At 30.4% G+C, this 24,213-nt stretch overlaps 2 protein-coding genes across 2 annotated transcripts; one reads left to right on the top strand and one right to left on the bottom strand.

Moving 5' to 3' along the window:
* Positions 1-355: 355 nt before the first annotated feature.
* On the bottom strand, positions 356-16,749 carry LOC123904434 (transmembrane emp24 domain-containing protein p24delta9-like). Its single transcript, XM_045954102.1, has 5 exons — positions 16,274-16,749; positions 3,115-3,415; positions 1,857-2,072; positions 642-718; positions 356-547 (listed from the first exon to the last, which is right to left on the bottom strand). The coding sequence occupies exons 1-5, from the start codon at positions 16,747-16,749 to the stop codon at positions 403-405; spliced, it is 1,215 nt and encodes a 404-aa protein (XP_045810058.1). The 3' UTR covers positions 356-402.
* A 1,749-nt stretch (positions 16,750-18,498) lies between these two features.
* On the top strand, positions 18,499-23,443 carry LOC123905060 (rhamnogalacturonan I rhamnosyltransferase 1-like). The gene is made up of 9 exons (XM_045954678.1): positions 18,499-18,899; positions 18,988-19,258; positions 19,979-20,046; positions 20,169-20,257; positions 20,347-20,509; positions 21,408-21,697; positions 21,954-22,158; positions 22,360-22,517; positions 22,847-23,443. Exons 2-9 carry the CDS (start codon positions 19,027-19,029, stop codon positions 23,121-23,123), a joined length of 1,482 nt encoding a protein of 493 aa, XP_045810634.1. The 5' UTR covers positions 18,499-18,899; positions 18,988-19,026; the 3' UTR covers positions 23,124-23,443.
* Positions 23,444-24,213: the final 770 nt, after the last annotated feature.

Raw genomic sequence — 24,213 nt, 5'->3', positions numbered from 1 at the left:
ACTAAGGTACCCGTACCCGCACCCATACCCGTTCATTTTTGCAGGTAATTACCCATACCCATGCCCAAAATGCAGGTTTTTACCCTACTCGTTATGGATATTTTTTGCGAATCCCCACTGGGTATGGGTCAAATTGTCATCCCTATCCATATGTGGCTATATTTTCTGAGAAATTTGGTCCATATTGATAAATGGGCCTAGTCGGGCATTATTGGGCCAGGCGAATAGGCCCTGAATAAATCACCTAGTACATTTTCCAAAATGAAAAAAAAAAGGGAATGATCTCACTAAATTTAGACACCCCATTTTGCTTATCCTATAAGTTGAAACAAGTATAACTTACGGATAATAACTTAAAGAGTACATAAGAAAAAAAATATTATAAGTACACTATAAATTAATTTATAGAAGTTTATTTTTCTTGAAAAAGCTCTTCAAGTGCCATAGTTGTAACCCAGCCATTGAGAAGCTAACAAAAGATGAAACGAAAATCAACAAGAACATTCTATTGTCGGTTATCCAATTGACATTGGTCATTTCTTCATTTCTGAAAAAATTAAAATAAAATTGGTAAATTAAAATATGAATCTTACACCTAAAAATTGGATTAAGAATAAACAAACAAATGTGCATGTTGTTACCGTTGAAGAAGATAAGACATTTCCTCCTTAATGGACTTGGCAGTTTCTTGCATAAGTTGTACTTCATATGTCATTTTCTGTCGCATGTTAGAGAAATCAAATTAGTCTGTAACTCATAGGCATATAAACAGAACTCAAAATTAGTTGGTTTATATTTAATTAAATCATGCCATGAAATCTTTTATTTTAAGAGAATTTTTATTTCAAGTTTACTAAATTTATTCTTAGAAATAATATTTTTGAGAATATAAGGATGAAATTTTTTTTCTAAGTGTTTAAATATTGTCAGAAACTTATATAATAGAGATGTTAATTGGCAGTAGACAGTAGTGACATTTGAATTTATTCATATCTTTACGGATACTTTTTTCTAATTTCTTTTTCCAAAAATCTGTTATTGTCAGAATTATTTTTTTGGACAAACTTGTAACCAATATCAGAATACATGTATCATTTATTCCCAAAATCTAGAAAAATAATTTGAAACTATTACACCCTAAGAAACATGAAGTTCATGCAAAGATTGCCCTTTTGGTAACAATAGTAAAATACAATAGTTAGTTACATATACAAGGCCAAATCTATTGTGCATAAGGAGCAAGAGACTTGGCGGCAATAACCATAATAAAATATTATTTAATCGTGGAAATACCATGTCAGGTGCACCTATAAGAATCGAAACAGACCAATTAATAGATTCAGGTACCTATTAAGTTAAGACCGCTCAAGTTCTTGAGACCGAGGAGCCTCAGTCAGGACCAATTTCAGCCAAACTTACTGCTAGCCTATCGCCTAGAGTCAAAGTTTGACTGCGACTGCTCGTCACTTCTGGGCACCTTTCCATCACTCGAGATCCAAGTCAGCACATTAAGTGAGATAAGTCTTTCATTATGTGCAAATTTATTTTCATCATTTGATCAATAAATCTCACCATTAGATAAAAAAATATGATGTGATGTGATATATTAACTCAATTGTGCGACTTATTAAACAAACTTGTACATAATGAAAAACTTGTCTCACTTGTACACATGCGGTATTAAGGCCCAGTAAGCCTGAGCAGTTGCCCGAACTTTGGCCATAATTATATATTATATGACATGTATAAAATTTTGTTCACGCTCTTTAATAGTCCTAGCTCCACCATCGCTCATACATATTAAACAAAGTCCCATATACATACATATATACTACACACTCAAAATGATCACTTACCTCGATTTTGCTTCTCTTTGCAATGTTAAATGAATCCTTGCCTGCCACACCAGTTTTCCACTCAAAATCAATAGAGAGTGTTGCTTGTGGATTGTTTGATGCATCTGCCCAGAAACATACCAAATAGTCACCACTGTCATGTGACACAAATGCAAATTGTCCTGCTTGAACATGATCTGCCAAATGATGTGAGGAAGAACCTCCTTGTGTAGTCACCTAATCATCAACAACAAATATTCAACTTTATATATCTTGTAGCTAGCTAATTAAAATGAACAATTTATTTCATAAATAAAATTTCTTTTTTATTAACAAGACTTCACAAATAATTGCAAAGACTAATTCCTACGAGTATCTACGTGTGTTTAAGAGGTGTTTCTCTTAAATTGTGTATTTTCTATTAAAATAAAAGAGTTATGTAATTTTTTTTTACAAATAACAAATTGAATTTATTTCATTAATTAATAAAGTTTCGATGCAAGAAGGTAGTAATCCAAAGCCATTGCGACTATACCATGAAATGGTCAAGAAATGGCTAGTCCAACAAACATATGAACAACCATGCATGTTCTTTTGTGCTTGATAAAATTTCACCTTAAATTTTAAATCTAAAGACTACACTTTTTTTTTTTTACTCAAAAGACAATACACTTTTGATGTTGAAAAACTAAAGTCAGAGAAACCGACACTTAAACATTGGGTCACATCCATTACACTTTTAGAGTTGATTTCAAAGATGTGTGTGTTATCATGATTCCAAAATAAAATATAAGAGATATGATATGTATACAATATTTACATAAAAATATAACAAGTATTTACATATTCTAATATGCATAAATCATAATCGAATACCAAATCACATATCGTTAATTAAGCTTATAAAATCAACATTGAATTTCTCATCAACAGCTAACTTTGCCATAATTTGAACAATTGGTACCAAAAAAAAATTGTTTTTTCACGCTATCAAATGAAATATTAAAGAAAAAATCAAATGTGTTTGATATAAATTTGAGATATAATACATTTGAATTTTTGTTTATATTCATTTCTAAAGAGTATAAGTTATTTAGCATACCAAAACAATGATGGTGTGGTTATCAAAGAACAATAAAATGAAACATAGCAAAGAAAGATTAAAATCGTCAAATATATTTAGTCTATATTTTAGATAAAATACATTTGGCTTGTTGTTATTTATATTTTTTTATAAGCAAAATTTGAATTATAAACGAGAAAAGATTAATCAACATACCCGAACAGTGATGGTGTGATTTTCGTGCACAGGGTGACCCTCGTTGGGACTAACAATAGAGTACTTGCCAAATATAATTGCATATTTCTTGACGTCTTCACTAAAGCATCTAGCCCCTCCAGATGACAAATCAAACTTAATGGATTGAACTGAACATGAAAACAATCCAATAGCTAGAACAAGAAGAAACAACAAATAGGGTTTGTGTTTTATTTCAACCATATTGATGAAAATAATTTGTAAAGTGAAAAATGAGAAGAAGAAATTAAGTTGATGTAGCAAAATGCACGTAGTATGTTTCCTGGTGTGTGTTGCTTTCAAAGCTCAATCTTCAAACATTGAATAGTGGTTTTTTTTTTTTTGGTAGAAAACATTGAATAGTGGTTATTACTAGAAAAATGCGATTTGGATTTCCCACAGTTATAGCATAGTATTGTAATTGATATGAGCCGTCTGATTTCTGATTGGTGGTTGAAATCGATTTACTTTATAAATCTATGTTTATTATCTAGACCGTTCAATTTCAAATAAACGATCGAAATTTATTACAACGTGTAACTGCATGATAATGTTACAACAGTGAATCTGTATCCAAAAAAGTATAATATCTTATGATGATGTGTTTTCCAAATTTATTTGTTACGTGGTTAAATTTCATTTGTAAATGCACGTATTTTTTCATTTTTCTTCAATCCCATTGGTCGCTTTATATTCTTACCATTCCTTCTTTGCCATTACCTTATATAAATAACCATTTTTTCTTCTTCTTCTTTTTATGGTAAATAGGCATTTAATAAATATCTATAAGTATCACTCTGGTCAAAATATAAGTATCACTCGTTTAGAAATAATAAATAAATCTAGGGATGGCAATTTGACCCATACCCAAAGGGTACCCGCAAAAATTATCCACGACGGGTAGGGTAAAAACCCGCATTTTGGGTACGGGCACGGGTATGGGTAATTACCCGCAAAAATGAACGGGTATGGGTGCGGGTACGGGTACCTTAGTACCCACCCCGCCCCATACCCGCATAATATATATTTATTTATTTTATTTATATTATTATATTATAATATATGTAAATCAATTTAAAACAATACAACTCTACTAAACTATTACATATTTTTAATAAAAATGTTTATTTATAACATAATATAAAAATAATGTGAATGTTTAACATAAATATGAACTTTAACATAAGGTTAGTAATAATTTTGTTTATAATTTTCATTAGTCAATATTAAAATCTTTGAAATTTTTTTAATTCTATTAAAATTATATGATATTTTATAATTGATCAATTTATTTTTAGTAAAAATGCGGGTAACGGGTACGGGTATGGGGACCTAGGTACCCATAGGGTATGGGGACGGGGGCAAAAGTTGATACCCACGCGGGTATGAGGATGGGTACGGGTATTTTTTCAATCCGCGGGTACGGGGATGGGTACTATAGTACCCTACCCATACCCTACCCATTGCCATCCCTAAATAAATCAACAACAACAACAAAATAATAATAATAATAATAATAATAATAATAATAATAAAAGTGATGTAAATATAAGATAAATATTAAATATGTATTTATACATTTCGAAAAGATTATAATGGATCATATTACATGTACCAAAATAAGTTGGTAATCCATAAATTGTCATGTCACAATGAAAACGGTTTGTGGTCATACTCATACATTGTGGTTAGATTAGTGGTTGCACAACTATCTATGAATTATATATGGGGAGGGATCAAATTACACCGGTGTAACATTTGAGTAATGTTACACCGCTCAATAACGCTTTAACGAATTCAAATTTTACAAAATCCACCGTTGGATTGAAAGTTTATATCGTATAGATCATATATGTTGAATTGTATAAAAATCTAAAATCGTTTGATATGTTTTTGAGATAGATCAAGATTATATATATAGATGTTTATACATTTAAAAAACTTATTTATACATCACATTTGAAGTTACTTTGGTATATTCTTCATTAACATTGATTAGCAATATCTTTAATTCATTCTTCAAAATAACTATGGAAATGACAACATATAATTAACCATAGAAAACAATCAATGTTGAAACATAAGTTTTTATTTATATTATAAATCTCATTGAAGAATTCTGAGTTGGATAAACAACTTTATTATCTCTTACAAAAAAACTACTGTATTATCGAATTTGACATTTATATTAATTTGAAACTTATTGGAGCAAAGATAAACCAACTTAACTCATACTCAAATATCGAATATGATAAAAATCATACGGGGCATAACAACCATTAGTAAATTTTATTTTATCTATTTTTTTTACTAACATTAGAAAGTAGTCCTGACAATCGACCAACTCCTTATATTTACAAAGATTAGACAAAAGATTATTAGCAAAAACATTAACTTTTTTGAAAAAAAAACAATAAAATACACAAAATAATAAAATGAACAAAAAAATTTAAAATGAATAATAACCCAAAATAATAATAATAATAATAATAATAATAATAATAATTACAATTAGTACTCCACATTAAATGGATGTAAGTGAATGATGTGGCTAAATGAAAGGTTTTCATTGGTTTGTGGATTAGAGTTTAGATAAGCAATTTCACAACTATCTAGGATTTATATATATAGATTTGTATGTTTTCTATGTATAGATATTTTAACAAACTAGTCCCACACCCGTGCGATGCACGAGTGTTATGCGGTATTTTATATTATAATGTTGAAAAATCATTCGTATAACTTGAAATAATAAGTATTATGAAAATTATAATAACTAGTGGCCAAACGGGCACGTTTCGTGCCTGTTTGTGTGATCCACAATTTCTATTTTGTTAACGTATATAAATTGCAAACAGTGGTTTATTATAAATTTGATTTTTATTTAAATTAATTTGTGTATTTTTAGTTTCCGACAAAATAAAAATTGTAATTTATGTGCATTGGTCCACCATAGGTGAAGAATTACACATAAAATAGAAAAATAAAAAGAATTACACATAAAATAAAAAATAAAAATAACATCTATGTATGCACATAAAAAATAAAAAGAATTACACATAAAATAGAAAAATAAAAAGAATTACACATAAAATAGAAAAATAAAAAGAATTACACATAAAATAGAAAAATTGCACCTAAATTTGTAAATAATAATATATATGATTGGAACCATGAGAGAAAAAAATTAAAAGGACTTTTAATCAAATTCATATTTCATTGACAAATGTTAAAGATGTTGTATGTAACCTTCAAACAAGATTAAGTACATATACATGATAAGATGCATGGAAGAAAATGACACATTTAATGAAAAAGTATAAACACCGGCAAATAATAATAATAATAATAATAATAATAATAATAATAATAATAATAATAATAATAAAAGTGATGTAAATATAAGATAAATATTAAAGATGTGTTTATACATTTCGAAAAGATTACAATGGATCCTATTACATGTACCAAAATAAGTTGGTAATCCATAAATTGTCATGTCACTATGAAAACGGTTTGTGGTCATAGTCATACATTGTGGTTAGATTAGTGGTTGCACAACTATTTAGGAATTATATATATATATATATATATATATATATATATATATATATATATATATATATATATATATATATATATATATATATATAGGGTCTTGCTAACGAGTGCCCCCGGGGCACTCTTTAAGCATTCCATTTAAAGAAACTTTTTATTCAAAAAGTTAAACACTACAATTTTCAATGCGTTGACTTTACGCATTCCGATAAAAATTCTATAAAAAACTTACTATTTAAGGGCTTAAAGAGTGTCCGGGGGCACTATTTAGCATTTGCCATATATATATATATATGGGGAGAGATCAAATTACACCAGTGTAACATTTGAGTAACGTTAACGAATACAAATTTTACAAAATTCACCGTTGGATTGAAAATTTATATCGTATAGATCATATATGTTGAATTGTATTAAAATCTAAAATCGTTTGATATGTTTTTGAGATAGATCAAGATTATATATATAGATGTTTATACATTTAAAAAACTTATTTATACATCACATTTGAAGTTACTTTGGTATATTCTTCATTAACATTGATTAACCATGGAAAATAACTATGGAAATGACAACATATAATTAACCATGGAAAACAATCGATGTTGAAACATAAGTTTTTATTTATATTATAAATCTCATTAAAGGATTCTGAGTTGGATAAACTACTTTATTATCTCTTACAAAAAAACTACTGTATTATCGAATTTGACATTTATATTAATTTGAAACTTATTGGAGCAAAGATAAACCAACTTAACTCATACTCAAATATCGAATATGATAAAAATCATACGGGGCATAACAACCATTAGTAAATTTTATTTTATCTATTTTTTTACTAACATTAGATAGTAGTCCTGACAATCGACCAACTCCTTATATTTACAAAGATTAGACAAAAGATTATTAGCAAAAACATTAACTTTTTTGAAGGAAAAAAACAATAAAATACACAAAATAATAAAATGAACAAAAAAATTTAAAATGAATAATAACCCAAAATAATAATAATAATAATAATAATAATAATAATAATAATTACAATTAGTACCCCACATTAAATGGATGTAAGTGGATGATGTGGCTAAATGAAAGGTTTTCATTGGTTTGTGGATTAGAGTTTAGATAAGCAATTCCACAACTATCTAGGATTTATATATATAGATTTGTATGTTTTCTATGTATAGATATTTTAACAAACTAGTCCCACACCCGTGCGATGCACGGGTGTTATGCGGTATTTTATATTATAATGTTGAAAAATCATTCGTATAACTTGAAATAATAAGTATTATGAAAATTATAATAACTAGTGGCCAAACGGGCACGTTTCGTGCCTGTTTGTGTGATCCACAATTTCTATTTTGTTAACGTATATAAATTGCAAACAGTGGTTTATTATAAATTTGATTTTTATTTAAATTAATTTGTGTATTTTTAGTTTCCGACAAAATAAAAATTGTAATTTATGTGCATTGGTCCACCATAGGTGAAGAATTACACATAAAATAGAAAAATAAAAAGAATTACACATAAAATAAAAAATAAAAATAACATCTATGTATGCACATAAAAAATAAAAAGAATTTCACATAAAATAGAAAAATAAAAAGAATTACACATAAAATAGAAAAATAAAAAGAATTACACATAAAATAGAAAAATTGCACCTAAATTTGTAAATAATAATATATATGATTGGAACCATGAGAGAAAAAAATTAAAAGGACTTTTAATCAAATTCATATTTCATTGACAAATGTTAAAGATGTTGTATGTAACCTTCAAACAAGATTAAGTACATATACATGATAAGATGCATGGAAGAAAATGACACATTTAATGAAAAAGTATAAACACCGGCAAATAATAATAATAATAATAATAATAATAATAATAATAAAAGTGATGTAAATATAAGATAAATATTAAAGATGTGTTTATACATTTCGAAAAGATTACAATGGATCCTATTACATGTACCAAAATAAGTTGGTAATCCATAAATTGTCATGTCACTATGAAAACGGTTTGTGGTCATAGTCATACATTGTGGTTAGATTAGTGGTTGCACAACTATTTAGGAATTATATATATATATATATATATATATATATATATATATATATATATATATATATATATATATATATATATATATAGGGTCTTGCTAACGAGTGCCCCCGGGGCACTCTTTAAGCATTCCATTTAAAGAAACTTTTTATTCAAAAAGTTAAACACTACAATTTTCAATGCGTTGACTTTACGCATTCCGATAAAAATTCTATAAAAAACTTACTATTTAAGGGCTTAAAGAGTGTCCGGGGGCACTATTTAGCATTTGCCATATATATATATATATATATATATATATATATATATATATATATATATATATATATATATATATATATGGGGAGAGATCAAATTACACCAGTGTAACATTTGAGTAACGTTAACGAATACAAATTTTACAAAATTCACCGTTGGATTGAAAATTTATATCGTATAGATCATATATGTTGAATTGTATTAAAATCTAAAATCGTTTGATATGTTTTTGAGATAGATCAAGATTATATATATAGATGTTTATACATTTAAAAAACTTATTTATACATCACATTTGAAGTTACTTTGGTATATTCTTCATTAACATTGATTAACCATGGAAAATAACTATGGAAATGACAACATATAATTAACCATGGAAAACAATCGATGTTGAAACATAAGTTTTTATTTATATTATAAATCTCATTAAAGGATTCTGAGTTGGATAAACTACTTTATTATCTCTTACAAAAAAACTACTGTATTATCGAATTTGACATTTATATTAATTTGAAACTTATTGGAGCAAAGATAAACCAACTTAACTCATACTCAAATATCGAATATGATAAAAATCATACGGGGCATAACAACCATTAGTAAATTTTATTTTATCTATTTTTTTACTAACATTAGATAGTAGTCCTGACAATCGACCAACTCCTTATATTTACAAAGATTAGACAAAAGATTATTAGCAAAAACATTAACTTTTTTGAAGGAAAAAAACAATAAAATACACAAAATAATAAAATGAACAAAAAAATTAAAATGAATAATAACCCAAAATAATAATAATAATAATAATAATAATAATAATAATAATAATAATTACAATTAGTACCCCACATTAAATGGATGTAAGGGGATGATGTGGCTAAATGAAAGATTTTCAATGGTTTGTGGATTAGGGTTTAGATAAGCAATTCCACAACTATATAGTATTTATATATATATATTATATATAGGATTTATATATATAGATTATGTGTATATATATTCTCAACAAGTAAGTCATCCACTATATATCTTTATCTTTTTAAGTATATATATGAATGTTATTCTATTTTCAATATCCATTTTTCACCTTTTTAAGGACTGAAGTTTAAAGATTGCTTTATGGAATAAATGTGGTCATTGTAGTGTGATGATTGTGGAGCACGTCAATTTGATCGGAAGTTTTCCTTCTATTTAAACCATATATTTTGTATGTTTTGTAAAAATATAAATGTATGTCTCAACTACATTAGAAATAATTTGAATGTATATGACCTATGCAAAAGTTTAGAAGTTAAAGGTTATAATTTATTTTACGACATCTTTATAAGTGAACTCTAAATTGCTCTTATGTCTCGATTTTGTTGATGTGCCGCCTCTAAAAAGGCTTCATACAAATATATGCAATAATAATAATAATGCATAAAATTCTAAATTAGAAAACTTCTCATGTTTTCTTATTCTTTTTTGACCAATAATACATTGAAGAGAAGTTAAATAAGCTATTTTAATATCTATCATTTAACTATATGATATTATTATATTTATAACAATTATTATTTTTTATTTATAAAAATATTTTAATTATAACGCACGGGTTTACCCCTAGTATATATAAAAATAAGGTTAAATATATATATATATATATAAAGTTCATACAAATATTTCAATATTAATCTTTATTTAAATTTTAATAAAGTTTACCGGACATAATTGAGATAAGCTCATCCGAAATTAGCGCTGAAAACGCCTCATTTCATTCCCGTTCTTCATTTCCTTCTTATCGAATCCAAGGGGGACTTCTCATATTTAGAATCTTTCTGCGGTCGCCATGTGTTTGCCGTTATATCAAGTTTGGTCTCTGATGTGAACTTCTTGTTGAGTGGGCAGACGGAATTATGACATGGATGTGTCATTGAAATGTCACATAGACTCATTTAATGATGTGGCATGCATGTCATATGTCATTAGCATTTTAAAAAATATTATTTAAATAAAAAATCAGATATTTGTCAAAAAAAAAATCAGATATTTATCTTATTTATGGAAACAATTTTAAAAAAGTGTAATTCGTAATCGACATTCATCAAATACAACCCAGATGATTGCTCTAATCTTCATCTCATTAATTTTCATTCACCACACCTCAATTACAACAAAAAATCAGAATTCTCATGGTAACTCAACCTACCCATTCTACCTTTCACACAATATGTCCCGATTCAATATTTTTCAACGGAACAACAATCATCAAAAGTATTTTTGTGTGTTGGATAAGGGATACTCCTAAAATTAACAAGCCAATAGTTTTTTTTTTTTGAACAGCAAATATATTATATATAATATAAAGGATGAAAATAAGTACAAGATATACTCTACGCATAGATAAAGTATAAGTACATGTAGTACTCACCGATATAAATGATGGAAACAAGCCAATAGTAGTTGTTTCTTTTCTCTTGCTCATTCATTAAAGAGAAGGTTAAATTAATGAATTTTCTTTACATTTTTAGTGGCATGACTATGAGCTTAGCCTTACGATCCTCTCCGGACCTGAAATTTGGATAATATATATGGCGATGAAAGTCTCTTTGGTAGGACTTTGGTTAGTGATATAGTTGATCGATTGTTTTAGGTTGTTGAACTATGTTGTGAAGGAGGGACTGATATCTGCACACAATCTAACGATTAAGTCAGTAAGCATCGTAGAGTTGGAGGTATTTAGGGTTATATATTGCATACCTGAAGTCTACTGGTATATTTGGAGTTCTTTGTTGGGGAGAACCTAAATTGTTTCGGAATTTACATGTTATAGAATGGAGGTCCTACTAAGCATTTTCGAAACCTTGGTTATCTTTCTATGTTATGCTAAGTGTTTCTGAAACCTTGGTTCGAGAGGCGACATCAATCTTCGCCAGGCCCAAAAGTCTTTTGGAATTAGCCTGTTGAGAGGATGAGGGTCATGCTAAGCGTTTCCGAACTTATGGGTTGACTTCGTTGATTAGAGCTGCCCTTGGAATATGGGACGATTATCTCCTTTGTCTGTATTATGATTCGTTTGGTATAGGCTTGCGTTTGTTATGCTTGGGACTATTTGTTGTGCGAAGATGTTAACCTTGTAATGTGGTCACTGGATGCACTTTAAATGTTCCTTCGGCTATTGTGATGTTGTGGGATGTTGATAAAAAATTAGCAAGTGTACTAAATCGCCGTCAAGTAGTATAAAATCGTTTTTTCCTCATGGATTATTGTGATTCAAACACGTTTCGAGCCCATACTTAAACAAATAAATATAACTGTAAAAAGGGGAAATTTGCTTGGTTCAAATTTTTGATAATAAACTTAAAAATGACTTAGAATTCAAATTGATGAAGAGAAGCGATTGTTCCTTGTTTGTTCATCTAATTACTATTTTTCTTGGTAATTTCATTTATGATTACAAATTATTCAATTTAGTTTCATGATTAGATTATATCTCAATTGATTATGCCCAATGTCTTGGTAACATAATCCTCTCCCTTGATCATCAATCCCTAATGTCTTAGGATAATCGATGATCAATTGAGGAATAAAAACCTTAATCCGTTAAATCTCAATTAACAATCCGAAATGTCTTAAGTGAAAGTTAATTGATCAATTATTCCTAGATCGATGATTCATTCCTATCGTCATAGTAAAACAAATCATTGAAATCATCATATAAGTCGGGAATTCATACAAAACATTAAGCATAAGGAATAATCTAATAAACTAACTTCGTAATTCATTGATCATATAAAATGATAATCACATTGTTCAAGAGAAATAAAAATCAGAATCCTTTAAGGCCATTCATGGAAATTTAGTGACACATAGTGAAAAGATAAATTACAATCAAAAGAGTAAGAGAAAGCATGATTACAAGTTGATCTTGACGTGTTTCCACACTTCAATCCTTGCCTCCAAGCTCCTAGATCTCTCAATTCTCCTCAAAATGATGTTTTTCCGGTGAATTTTTTATCCCCGGCTTCAGATCTCCAACTGCCTTTTATAGATAAGGCAAGTCATTAAGATTTTCGCCTGAGACACAAGGAATTTCGTCTCAGGCTGCAGCATTTCCGCTTGAGGCACCAGATTTCTGCCTGAGGCGCAAAAACAGTAAGTTGGCCTGATTTTGATGAAATTTTCGCCCTAGGCTGCTGAATTTTCGCCTCGGGCGTGAAAACAGTAAGTTGGCCTCTTTTTTATCAAACTTCAGTTGCTTTATTCTTTTGCATATATTCTCAAATTAGTGCATTATTCTTCCATGAAATAGGTCAAAAATCTTCTAAAAACGCTTGCAATTGGTCTTTATTTCCATGTAATGACACAAGTCATAAGCTATTCAACTTGTTGGTATGTCGGTCACTTGAAGTTTTTTTATAGTGGATACCTTTCTTCGTGGAGAAGTTTGTTTGTGGATTTATGATCTCTTCTAGGATTTATATACTCTTGGAGTCCGCAGATTTAGTCAGGATCACAATTTACAATTGATGATTTTCCAGTTGGTTGCCAATTTTAGTGATATTTCTTTGATTTGATGCGTCTTTCCAGATTTCCTCTCTTGACACGTGTCATATTTACTTGTTTCAATGTTTGAGCTCAACGACGATTTGCGTACAAGGAAAAGTGTTTTTTAGCTATTATTTACTTCTGACGTTGCTTCATTTCATTGGTTTGAGGCAACTTTTGGGATGTTCTCTTTAAACGACAAGTAAACTTTATTTAACTATTGGGTTAAACATCGGTTGGTTTTCCCTACTTCTTTCGGTTCATGTATCTTGACTTTTTGCAACCTTACTTAGTCTTTACTGGCACGTCTTGTGCTGGGAGGATGATTTGTTCATATATATATATAGGGGGCTGCTAATTTAGACCCAGTTGGGTCTAAATTAGCAAGGTGCACCTTTTGAGTTGGACAAAAATACCCTTTCTTTTTTTAAAAAAAAACAAAAAAAAACATATTGGCGCTGATCCAGTGTCGCGCGCCTACCGCAGGACCACCGCTACAGACCGTTGATTTCCATCAGACGGCCAAGAGATGATCTCATCATGGCTGTCGGATCAATCAGACAGTCCAGATCATCCATCTCCATGATAAGCCAGCGCGTGCACCACACTAGATCTGCGCCTGGAGAGAGAAAATTTCATTTTAAAAAAGCAGGACACGTGTCAACTGCTGGGTGGTTGGCGTGTTTTTTTTTTCATTTAATACTTTAAACTCAATTATTTCGTTGTAAATTAATTTTTTATTTTTTTATTTTTATACCAAAATTCATAATTTTTTTTTTGTCTACAAATAGAGACTTGGTTCGTTTGATTTGGACACAAAAAAAAAACTCAATTTTTCACTACCTTTAATTATCTTTATATAATACTGTGAAACCATTTAGCTGGTAGAATGGTTTCATAGTATAACTCTCTGAAACCATTTTACTGGTAGAATGGTTTCAGTGAGTAATTTCTTAATTGTTTGCTTCTGAAACCATTCTGAAACCATTTAGCTGGTACAATGGTTTCAGAGCGTTGTACTTTGAAACCATTTCACTGATAGAATGGTTTCAGGGGAGTTGATTTTTAATTGTTTGCTTCTGAAACCATTTTACTGCTAGAATGGTTTCACAGTATAACTCTCTGAAACCATTCTTCCAGCTAAATGGTTTCAGAAGCAAACAATAGTTTTTAATTACCGTTTTATCTCATTTAATTAACGAAAAATAGTTTCAGGTCTCAAAAAATTTCATAAAATATACCAAAAGTTCCAGAATATTATATAATATTTTATTATAAACAAATAAAAAAACAATTGGTTTCAGAGTACAAATCTATGAAATTATTATTATTATTTGTTAAATGGTTTTAAATAATCAGCGGAATTTGTGAAAATAATTTCATGACTTGAACTAGGGAGAGTGAGGTACACAAGAGGGTTCTAAATAATTCATAGTACTTTACATAAAATTTTGGAAATTTTTTATGGAATTATAATATTTTTAATTACCTTTTTACTCATTTAATTAACTAAAAATAGTTTCGGATCTCCAAAAATTTCATACAATATACCAAAATTTCCAGAATATTATCTACTATTTTATTATGAAAAAATAAAAAAAAATAGAGCCTCCCTGAGGCCGCACGCGCCCCCACGCGCCGCCGGTGAGAGTGGGCGTGGGCGACGCGCACTGTTCATCGTCCCTCCCACCCGTTTTATGCAGAAACGGGTCGTGCGACCCGGTTTTTGACCCGGTTCGATCTCCCTCAATACTCAACGAAACTCGACGTTCCTTATATGGATTTTGATCGTTTTTCAATTTTACAAAGGTTTCCGGTATTAGTTTTTGAAATCGGCGTTCGATTCGCACGTAAAATGAGGTCGAAATTTGGAAGAAATTTAAAAAATGTAATAGTTGTTCTATTGTTTCAAAAAAAAAAAAGGGTATTTTTATGATGCAAATTACATACATGCCCCAGTTGCTCTATTGTTTCAAAAAAAAAAAAATGGGTATTTTTGTCCAACTCAAAAGGTGCACCTTGCTAACTTAGACCTAACTAGGGTCTAAGTTAGAAAACCCCATATATATATATATATAGGGTTTTGCTATAACACACCCATTCATTTTCATGAAGGTGTGTTATAGCATGATACACCTTCTCAATTATACACTAAAATTCATTTTCTCTCTCATCAAATACTTCATAAAGTATTTTTCATATCCAAGAGACCAAAACTCATTTTCTCTCTCCGGGTCCCAGCAATCCTTTTAGTAGGCTTTCTTTGTTACTGTATACTGACACCAATATCACTTCCTGAGTGTCTTCTTCAATTCTTTTTTATCGCTGTTGTCTCAATTTTTTTCTTTCTAATACATAGAAATTAAATTACTTTCACACTAATAATAGTAACAATTAGCAATTGTTGATACATGAGTTTACTAAATTGTAATCAGTCTCAATACTGTTAACTTATACAAAATATAGTGACTATACAACTTGATCATCAAAAAAATCTACCTGAACCATCAAGTTTCTATTAATTTCACATTAAAAAGTACTATCAAAATTCAAAACAACTTAATCGATCACTTTCTTCTATCAATCCACTCTCCATTTCTAGATGACTATTTCCAACCCTTAGTGATCCTACCAAAGCACAAGAAGAAAAACAATGTCAATATAGCATTCAATAAATCCAGACAACAACAGAACAAAGCTTACAAGTTAAATTACTTACTTATTAGGAGATTGAGAAGGCAATTCGAGATTTTTCTTTTTGTTTGGACAATTTCGTGTGTCATGATTAAATTCACCACAATTTGGAACATGGCAACGACGTGGCTTCTTTGCAACTTCAACTCCACCTTTTGGTCTTGATCCTTTTGGCCGACCTTTGGATTTTGAGGGAATGGGATTTTCAACATCACAACCATCATGATTTGGAACATCAGGTTCCAAATGCATCTCATGTTCTTGATTTTCAGGCATACTTTTTAGCTCTCGGATGACTTTTTCTAGTTTTGTGGCTGCTACTTGCTCTCGTTCTTTTGTCTTTAAGGATTCAACTAACAAACATTGAATTAGAGATTGAAACTTTCCAGAGGAGCCACTATTGTTGTTGACTACATGACTAGAATTTGGGATCAATGAACTTTCTCGTCTCCATCGAAAAGGAAGATACTTTGACGGAAGGGAAAAATAATTTTTCACCATTAACACTCGAATAGCATGTCTGCACAATATTCCTGAAAACTGAAATTCTTTGCAAGAGCAATTAATTAACTCTTCTTCTACTGTCCAACTTACTAGACGACCACCATCAACTTTGGTATGATGTTGCACAATATAATTGCCATTATCAGTTTCAGTTGCTGCATATTTTGTAGCTAATTCAATCTCATGTTGCAGCAACCCAAAGGCATATGGTGTGAGAATAGATGCAGCATGTTCCTCAATAGGAAAGCATGTTCTAATTTCAAGATTGTGATACTTTTGACGCATTCTTGCCTCTTCTCCAGCTTGATTTCTAATTTTGACTGCAACACCAACCTACACATACAAAAAATTGATTAACAAAATACAAGCTAATTTAAAAATTATAAGTTGATTAAAAGTTATAAGATAAGTTCATACTTGATTTACAAAATCTGTCAAACTTGTTTTTGCATCTAAGAATCTTTTAATATACGAGTTTATTGATTCTGAGCGTCCTGTTGTCGTCATCCCGGCAAAAAAAAAGTCTTTCAAATAAGCTACGGCCCAACATTCACGATGAGAAAAAACACTCCAAGTCAAGGGTTCATGTTGAGGGTCTTGAAGTAAATACTCATCATCTTCAACTATAGAAGCATAATCGTTAAGAAGCTCCAAGTGCCAATCACTAACACGATTTGTTTCTTCAGATATCATACTGACCTCTAAATCTTCCATATTTAGAAAATAAATTTCGTTATTAAAAAATAAAAATAAATTTGGAATTTGAATGAAAATATGTACCCATTCATGAAGAAATTGGAACTTGGAAGATAGCTATGAAATATGTACCCATTCATGAAAATATGTATTCATGGATAAATAAAAAGAGGAATATTGGAATAAAAACAGAGATTAAAATGAAATTATAAATAAAAAGGAGATAAAAAAAAATACCTTTTGAATAAGATAGCTTCATTGCATTTTACACATCAAGCAAGTCAAAGATGAAGAGTGTGGAGGGAATAGAGAAAGTCCATTCACGTTGGCAGAGAGAAAGGGGAAAATAGAGCTAGTTTAGGAAGTTGTACAGTGTTGGAGGGAATTTTGGTGAGAAGAAGCGGGAAGAAAATAAGAGATTTATGGGTTTTTTTTATTGATTAAATGCAATTTACAATCATGCCCTTTTGTTTTCACTAATTTTAAAGTGAGAATAGGGACTTTTAGAGTCTAATTGAAAAGGTGTACCATGCTATAACACACCTTCATGAAAATGAATGGGTGTGTTATAGCAAAACCCATATATATATATATATATATATATATCATTTTGGTTTGTTCAAAAAAAAAATTGAGATAAAGATGAATCTAATAAATCATATCGTTGCATTAAAAAAATAAAAATCATATCGTGTTATTTTTATAAGTTTGTTCCTAAAATATATCCTCAAATATTCACATGTCATCATTCAATTGAACGTATCTGCAAAACATATTTATATATCCATTTTATATATACTTTTCTTTGATTGATTTTTTTTTTCTTATGAAATTTGACTTGTATTTTATTTGTAGTAAATTTATACAGTATATAATCATAAGAAATTGTCATTAGTCAAAAAAACATAAAAAACCATCACAAACTGTATTATTTTTTTATTTCCACTTTTATAATATTCGCTTATTTTTAGTATTAATTAATTTATCCTTTTCTTAAACAAAGGTAGGTAACTAACTGTCCTAATCATATCAAAATCCAAGACAGAAAAAACCGAATATTTCATTTTTCCTTCACTGAAAAGAAAAGGAAAAAAAGAGATAGAATTTTCCAATCGAAGAGGGAAAAGAGAAGAAAAAGAAACAAAATTTTCCCGGAAAAAGAAAACCAAAAAAGATCAATAATTCACAACCCATGTGTCATTTTGTTTGATGTTTCAGATTTACTCTTGGATCTTTGCTGCTTCTTGCTCTTCTCATCTTTCTCTTTAATCACATTCTTTTCTTTCTTTCTTTTTTCTTTTTTCTTTTTCTTTCTATTCTTGAACAACTTCAAATTCTGTTGAGTAAACCAAAAGAAAAATCTGATTTTGAGCATTGCCCACAATTATTTGCTACAAATTAGATTCTGGGTTGGTTTCAATTTCTTCAAATTTGCATTGTTTGTGTCAGAGGTAGGGTTCTGAATTTTACAATGTAATGTGTAAAAATGAGATTTTTAGATTTTGTGATACTGATTTGGTGTTGTTTGTTTGTGTGAAGGTTTTAAGGTTTTCAATGAAGAGGCAATGAGGATAAGAAATGGAGGTTAGATCAGAGGGTATACGTTTGAGGTTTTGGTTTGTTCGTTTGTGTTCAAGCATTGTGCTTTGGATTTGTTTTGTTCAGTTAGTGACAGTGAGTGAACTATGGCATTCACATTTGTTTTCTGGGATTACTAGTGGTATATATAACATTGCTCAAATTCAACTTCCTAAACAATTGGATTATGGTGATGTTGATCAGTTGCCTCCTACTGTTTTTCTTCCTCCAAGTTAGTTTCTTGACTCAAATTCTTGTATGTATCAGATATGTTTTTTGTATTTTTTGTTCAAATTATTGATTTGATTCTGTAATGCTATCTTTGAGCAGTGAAGTTTATGTGTATTGTTGATCTTGTGTTATGTGACTTATATTTGGTATTAGATTGTTATGGTTGTGATTCAATGAATGCAGATGCAAACTGTATTTGTTTTGGTAAATTTTGTTAGAATTTTTTTCTTCTGGTTATGTGCTTGTTTTAATGTCGAATTGTGGATTGTGGAATCTTTAGGGATCATGAGTGATATATGCATTGATGAACAATGATCGTTAAGACGTTAACCGATGTTCATTACTGGTTTTTCAAACAGTACAGGGATTATTATAATTAGAAATGTTGATTCTAGGGTGTTACATTTATAGATAACCGTCATTTTATAATTAAATAATCATGGATATGGTTATAAATAAGATTTAGTGAAATAAGTCTCTATCATTTATTTAGTTTTAAATCAATGTTCAATAAAAGGGATCTCTGGATAAACCATTTTTAATGAGGTACACATATGATGAGAACATTAGTATTAATTTTGTGGATTTCCTGCTAAAAATGAGTTGCGATTATGTAAAGAAATATGTATCGATATATGGTCAGATGGATAGATATGCAGCAATACTTATTTTCTCACTCATTTTGGTAAATACTAAAGCTTTTTGACCAAACAAATTACAGGAAATTATACAAGTAATGGTTTTCTAAGAGTTTCTTGCAATGGTGGCTTGAACCAAATGCGTGCTGCGGTATGTACTCCGTATTCTAACATTTCACTATCTGTATCATATAATAAGCTTTTTTTGTTCTTTTTTTTTTGTTGATAACATATCATAAGCTTAAATACTCATTTTGAGGTATGGTATTTCAGATATGTGACATGGTGACAGTTGCTCGATTTTTGAATCTCACATTGGTCGTGCCAGAGCTTGATAAGACATCATTTTGGGCAGACCCGAGGTAAATACTTTTTGGTCTGATTTGTTTTGTTAGTATTCTCTAATTTAATCGTCTTGTCATTTTAAAGTGTTGTGCTTTTCATTTTGCAGTAATTTCGAGGATATTTTTGATGTGAAGCATTTCATTGATTCTTTACGAGATCAAGTTCGAATAGTGAAAAGAGTTCCTAAAAGGTTTAGTAGTAAATATGGATATTCTTCGCTAGAGATGCCTCCTGTTAGCTGGTCAAATGAAAAATATTACTTGGAGCAGGTGTGTTTCTTTATGAGTTGCATTCGAGAATATAGCCAAAAATGATTTATTGTGCATGATTGTACTTCTTAACATGCCAGTCTTAGAGACGGTCACATTATATCTTGCTTATAGATTGCTTATAAAGGGTGGTTTCCTCTAAGTTGCTTCTTTCTCAGTGCTTTTCAGCACTGTTGTCAAATAGAAGCGATAGCGGTGCTACAATGCTATAGCATAATTGATGTAATGCCAATAGTGTAAAATGGAGAATTATAGGATTTTTTTGAAGAATATGCGTGTGTGCTGACCTATTTTCCAAATAGAGAACAGAAGACTCTGTATTGCTCATATATTCACCATATATGTAAAAATTTCAATATATAAGCTGTGTTCTGCCTCCATTCCCTTTTTATTTGTATGCCGCATGCTTTTCTTATGCAATTGACTTCAATCGCTATGCGGTTTCTGCTATTTTCCCGCAACACTATCTACTATTTCACATAGCTGATTTAATTTTTGGCATTCCTCTATTTTCCACATTCTGCTATTGATAACACTGTTTTCAGAGAATTTCTAGGAGTTATTCTTAATTTTTATGATTGTACATGAGTAACAATTTGTGTGTCAGTAATTATGTCATTTCCAAATTTATTGTGACTTTGGAATTATATTATTGTGACTAGTCTACTATTATGAATCAGTCACATGAAGAGATTTCAAGTTACGGTGAGTGACTACTAGTATTGGATTTTTAGTAACTAAAATGAGTTGCTTCTGGTGTAGCATAGTCAACATAGGTTCCAAAAAGTAGCACTTAATGAGTGTATGTGTATTGAAGTATGAAAAATATAACGATTTTCTCTAACTTTGAAGTATAAACATTTTGTTTAATCCAATGCTATCTGACTCCAAACTGCAGATTCTGCCACTTTTTGGAAAGCATAAGGTGTTACACTTCAATAAAACTGATACACGTCTAGCAAATAACGGTCTCCCACTTGATCTACAGAAGCTCAGGTGTCGTGTCAATTACCAGGCTATTAAATTCACTCCACAAATTGAGAATTTGGGGCGCAAATTGATTCAGATGCTTCGTGAGAAGGGACCTTTTGTGGCACTGCATCTTAGATACGAGATGGATATGTTGGCTTTCTCAGGTTGTACTCAGGGTTGCACAGATAAAGAAGCCGAGGAGCTAAAAAATATGAGGTCTTTTTATTATGTTTCTTGTTTTGCTCTGTATTCATTCTTGCTTCTGTCACAAATAGTGGTTAAAAGGGATTTTGATCCTCTCCGGTTACTGAATAACAGGATATGTTCCTCATGACTTTTAAAGTATTTTTTCAATATCAGAGGACCTTTTACTTTTAGGAAACGTTTCTGTTTTATCTAAGATTCTGTGATACCCTTATAAAAATGAGATATCTAATGACATAAAATGTTGATTCCACTTGGTGTAATTCAGGTATGCATTCCCTTGGTGGAGAGAAAAGGAGATAATTTCTGAAGAGAGAAGATCACAGGGTCTATGTCCTTTGACACCAGAGGAGGCAGCCTTAGTTCTTCGAGCCTTAGGTTTTGGTAGGGAGACACAGATCTATATTGCAGCTGGTGAGATTTATGGCGGTGAACGTAGACTTGCACAACTCAGAGCAGTGTTTCCGCAAATTGTGAGTTTGTCAACAATTTAACCCCGTCCAATTTTCTGTTTATCGTGTGTGGATCATCGCACCATGGTTGAAAAATGTTCTTTGTCTTATTAACGATTGGACCGGATCTTAATGATGCATTTTTTTTCCTTGTTCCTCATTTCTTGCTCTTTAAAATTATTCTGAACGGCCACATCTGACTTTCCGCGTTTGCAAATTCAGGTTAAAAAGGAAACATTGCTGGAACGTGATGATTTGCAGCATTTCCAGAACCATTCATCTCAGATGGCAGCCTTGGATTTTATGGTTTCAGTTGCCAGTAACACCTTTATCCCTACCTATGATGGGAACATGGCAAGACTCGTGGAAGGCCATCGCAGGTATGTATTTTTACCCTAAGGATCTTAACTCCCTGCATTAATAAATACACACATTTACATGAAGTAATTAATTGGGCCATTGATTTGAGATCGGTCAGCTCACATTACACCTTAAAAAATCATCTCTAAATAATTTACACCTTCGATTTGAGATCGGGCTACCAAATCATATCCAAGTCTTTACCCTAGCAGGCTGCAATTAGACTTTGAGAAATGTTCCTAACATTATTTTCAATACATTATTATTGAACAAATTTAGAGGGACTAAAGTGAAATTTGCGCAATAACAGTGTTTCTCTTAAATTTTTAAGCAATCTGTTTGTTTGCAGGCATGCAAATTTTAGAAAAACGATCTTGCTGGATCGAAAAAAGCTTGTGGAATTGGTTGACATGCATCAGAATGGAACACTAAAATGGAACGAGTTTGCAGATGCTGTAAAACAGGTTCATGAAACGAGAATTGTACAGCCAACTCGGCGAAAAGTTATAACGGACAGACCGAAGGAGGAGGACTATTTCTATGCCAACCCTTATGAGTGTCTGTGTGAGGAAGAAACAAATTGTGATGACTTGCTAGGTCATCACAATACTAGTCAAGTAGCATGAGTTTATGAGGAGCAATCCCAAACTCTATTTCTTTGCACCTTTCATACAAGAATTTTGTAGGTAGTATAAAAAAGTGTAAAAAAAAAAAAGAAGAAATATTTGTTATAGGCTTGCAAAACATGCCCCTTCATTTACATTTTATTAGGTACTAATTTTTCTTACCTTAATAGTTCATTCAATAAGTATTGGCTAGTTTTCTTTGGGCACAACATAAAAGAATATGTATAGACTAAATCACCATTTTGGTGCTTTAATAGTTTGTGTAAATCATTGTCATTTTAGTACCTAAAATTAACCAAGCTAATAAAATAGAATTTAGTTTCTGTTGGTGAAGTTAGTTCCATTAATGATATTGTTTGACTCGTCCTATGAGTTTAACTCAGCTGGTAGGAACAACGCATTATATATGCAGAGGTTGGAGTTCCAATCCCATACACTCCACTTATTCATCTTAAAAACGTAGGTCAATACTATTACTTATGACCACTTGTTACAACTTATTTAAAAATAATAATATTTTTTAATAAAAGGTTAACCACTTGTTACAACTTATTTAAAAATAATATATATTTTTTAATAAAAGGTTAACCACTTTAGAAACAATGTTAGTAATGCATCCAAAGAGGGCCAAGTGATCATAACAGTGCTCAAATACAAGAAGTATTGAGGCACTAAACTGTACAAAGAAAAATGGCACCATAAGCAGAACTGTTACGAGATTACAGCATCAAAACAATCTCAACTTACAAATGCAATATGTTTATTAACCTCAACAAGTGACAATCATATTGCAGTAGAATAAAACCCTACTATCTGTTATTGAGGATATAGAAAGAATTCTAAACACATTTTGGTGGGGAGGAGAATATCAGAATAAGGGGATCCGGTGGTTGGGTTGGGAATGGATTTCTTGTTCAAAATCCAATGGAGGGTTGGACTTTCGTGACAGGAAGATGTTCAAACCTAGCTAGGTTAGCCAAGCAAGGTTATGGTGGCATATAATGAAGAACCAAATTTGGTTCTTTAAAGAGAGTTTAGTGGCAAGATTACTCAAGGCAAGGTATTTTCCCCATTTGACCTTTTTTTATTC

The sequence above is a fragment of the Trifolium pratense genome, linkage group LG2 (assembly GCF_020283565.1).
Source record: "Trifolium pratense cultivar HEN17-A07 linkage group LG2, ARS_RC_1.1, whole genome shotgun sequence".
In the NCBI taxonomy this organism is placed as follows: domain Eukaryota; kingdom Viridiplantae; phylum Streptophyta; class Magnoliopsida; order Fabales; family Fabaceae; genus Trifolium; species Trifolium pratense.
Note: the sequence above shows the minus strand (reverse complement) of the source record. Positions and strands in the feature narration are given on the sequence as shown.

Coding starts and splice junctions, on each gene's coding strand:
- LOC123905060 (XM_045954678.1), top strand. CDS start 19,027: ATGGAGGTTAGATCAGAGGGTATACGTTTGAGGTTTTGGTTTGTTCGT. Junction 20,510..21,407: donor AAAAATATTACTTGGAGCAG/GTGTGTTTCTTT, acceptor TCCAAACTGCAG/ATTCTGCCACTTTTTGGAAA. Junction 21,698..21,953: donor GAGGAGCTAAAAAATATGAG/GTCTTTTTATTA, acceptor GGTGTAATTCAG/GTATGCATTCCCTTGGTGGA.
- LOC123904434 (XM_045954102.1), bottom strand. CDS start 16,749: ATGGTGAAAAATTATTTTTCCCTTCCGTCAAAGTATCTTCCTTTTCGA. Junction 719..1,856: donor CAAAGAGAAGCAAAATCGAG/GTAAGTGATCAT, acceptor AACATGCGACAG/AAAATGACATATGAAGTACA. Junction 548..641: donor ATGTCTTATCTTCTTCAACG/GTAACAACATGC, acceptor TAATTTTTTCAG/AAATGAAGAAATGACCAATG.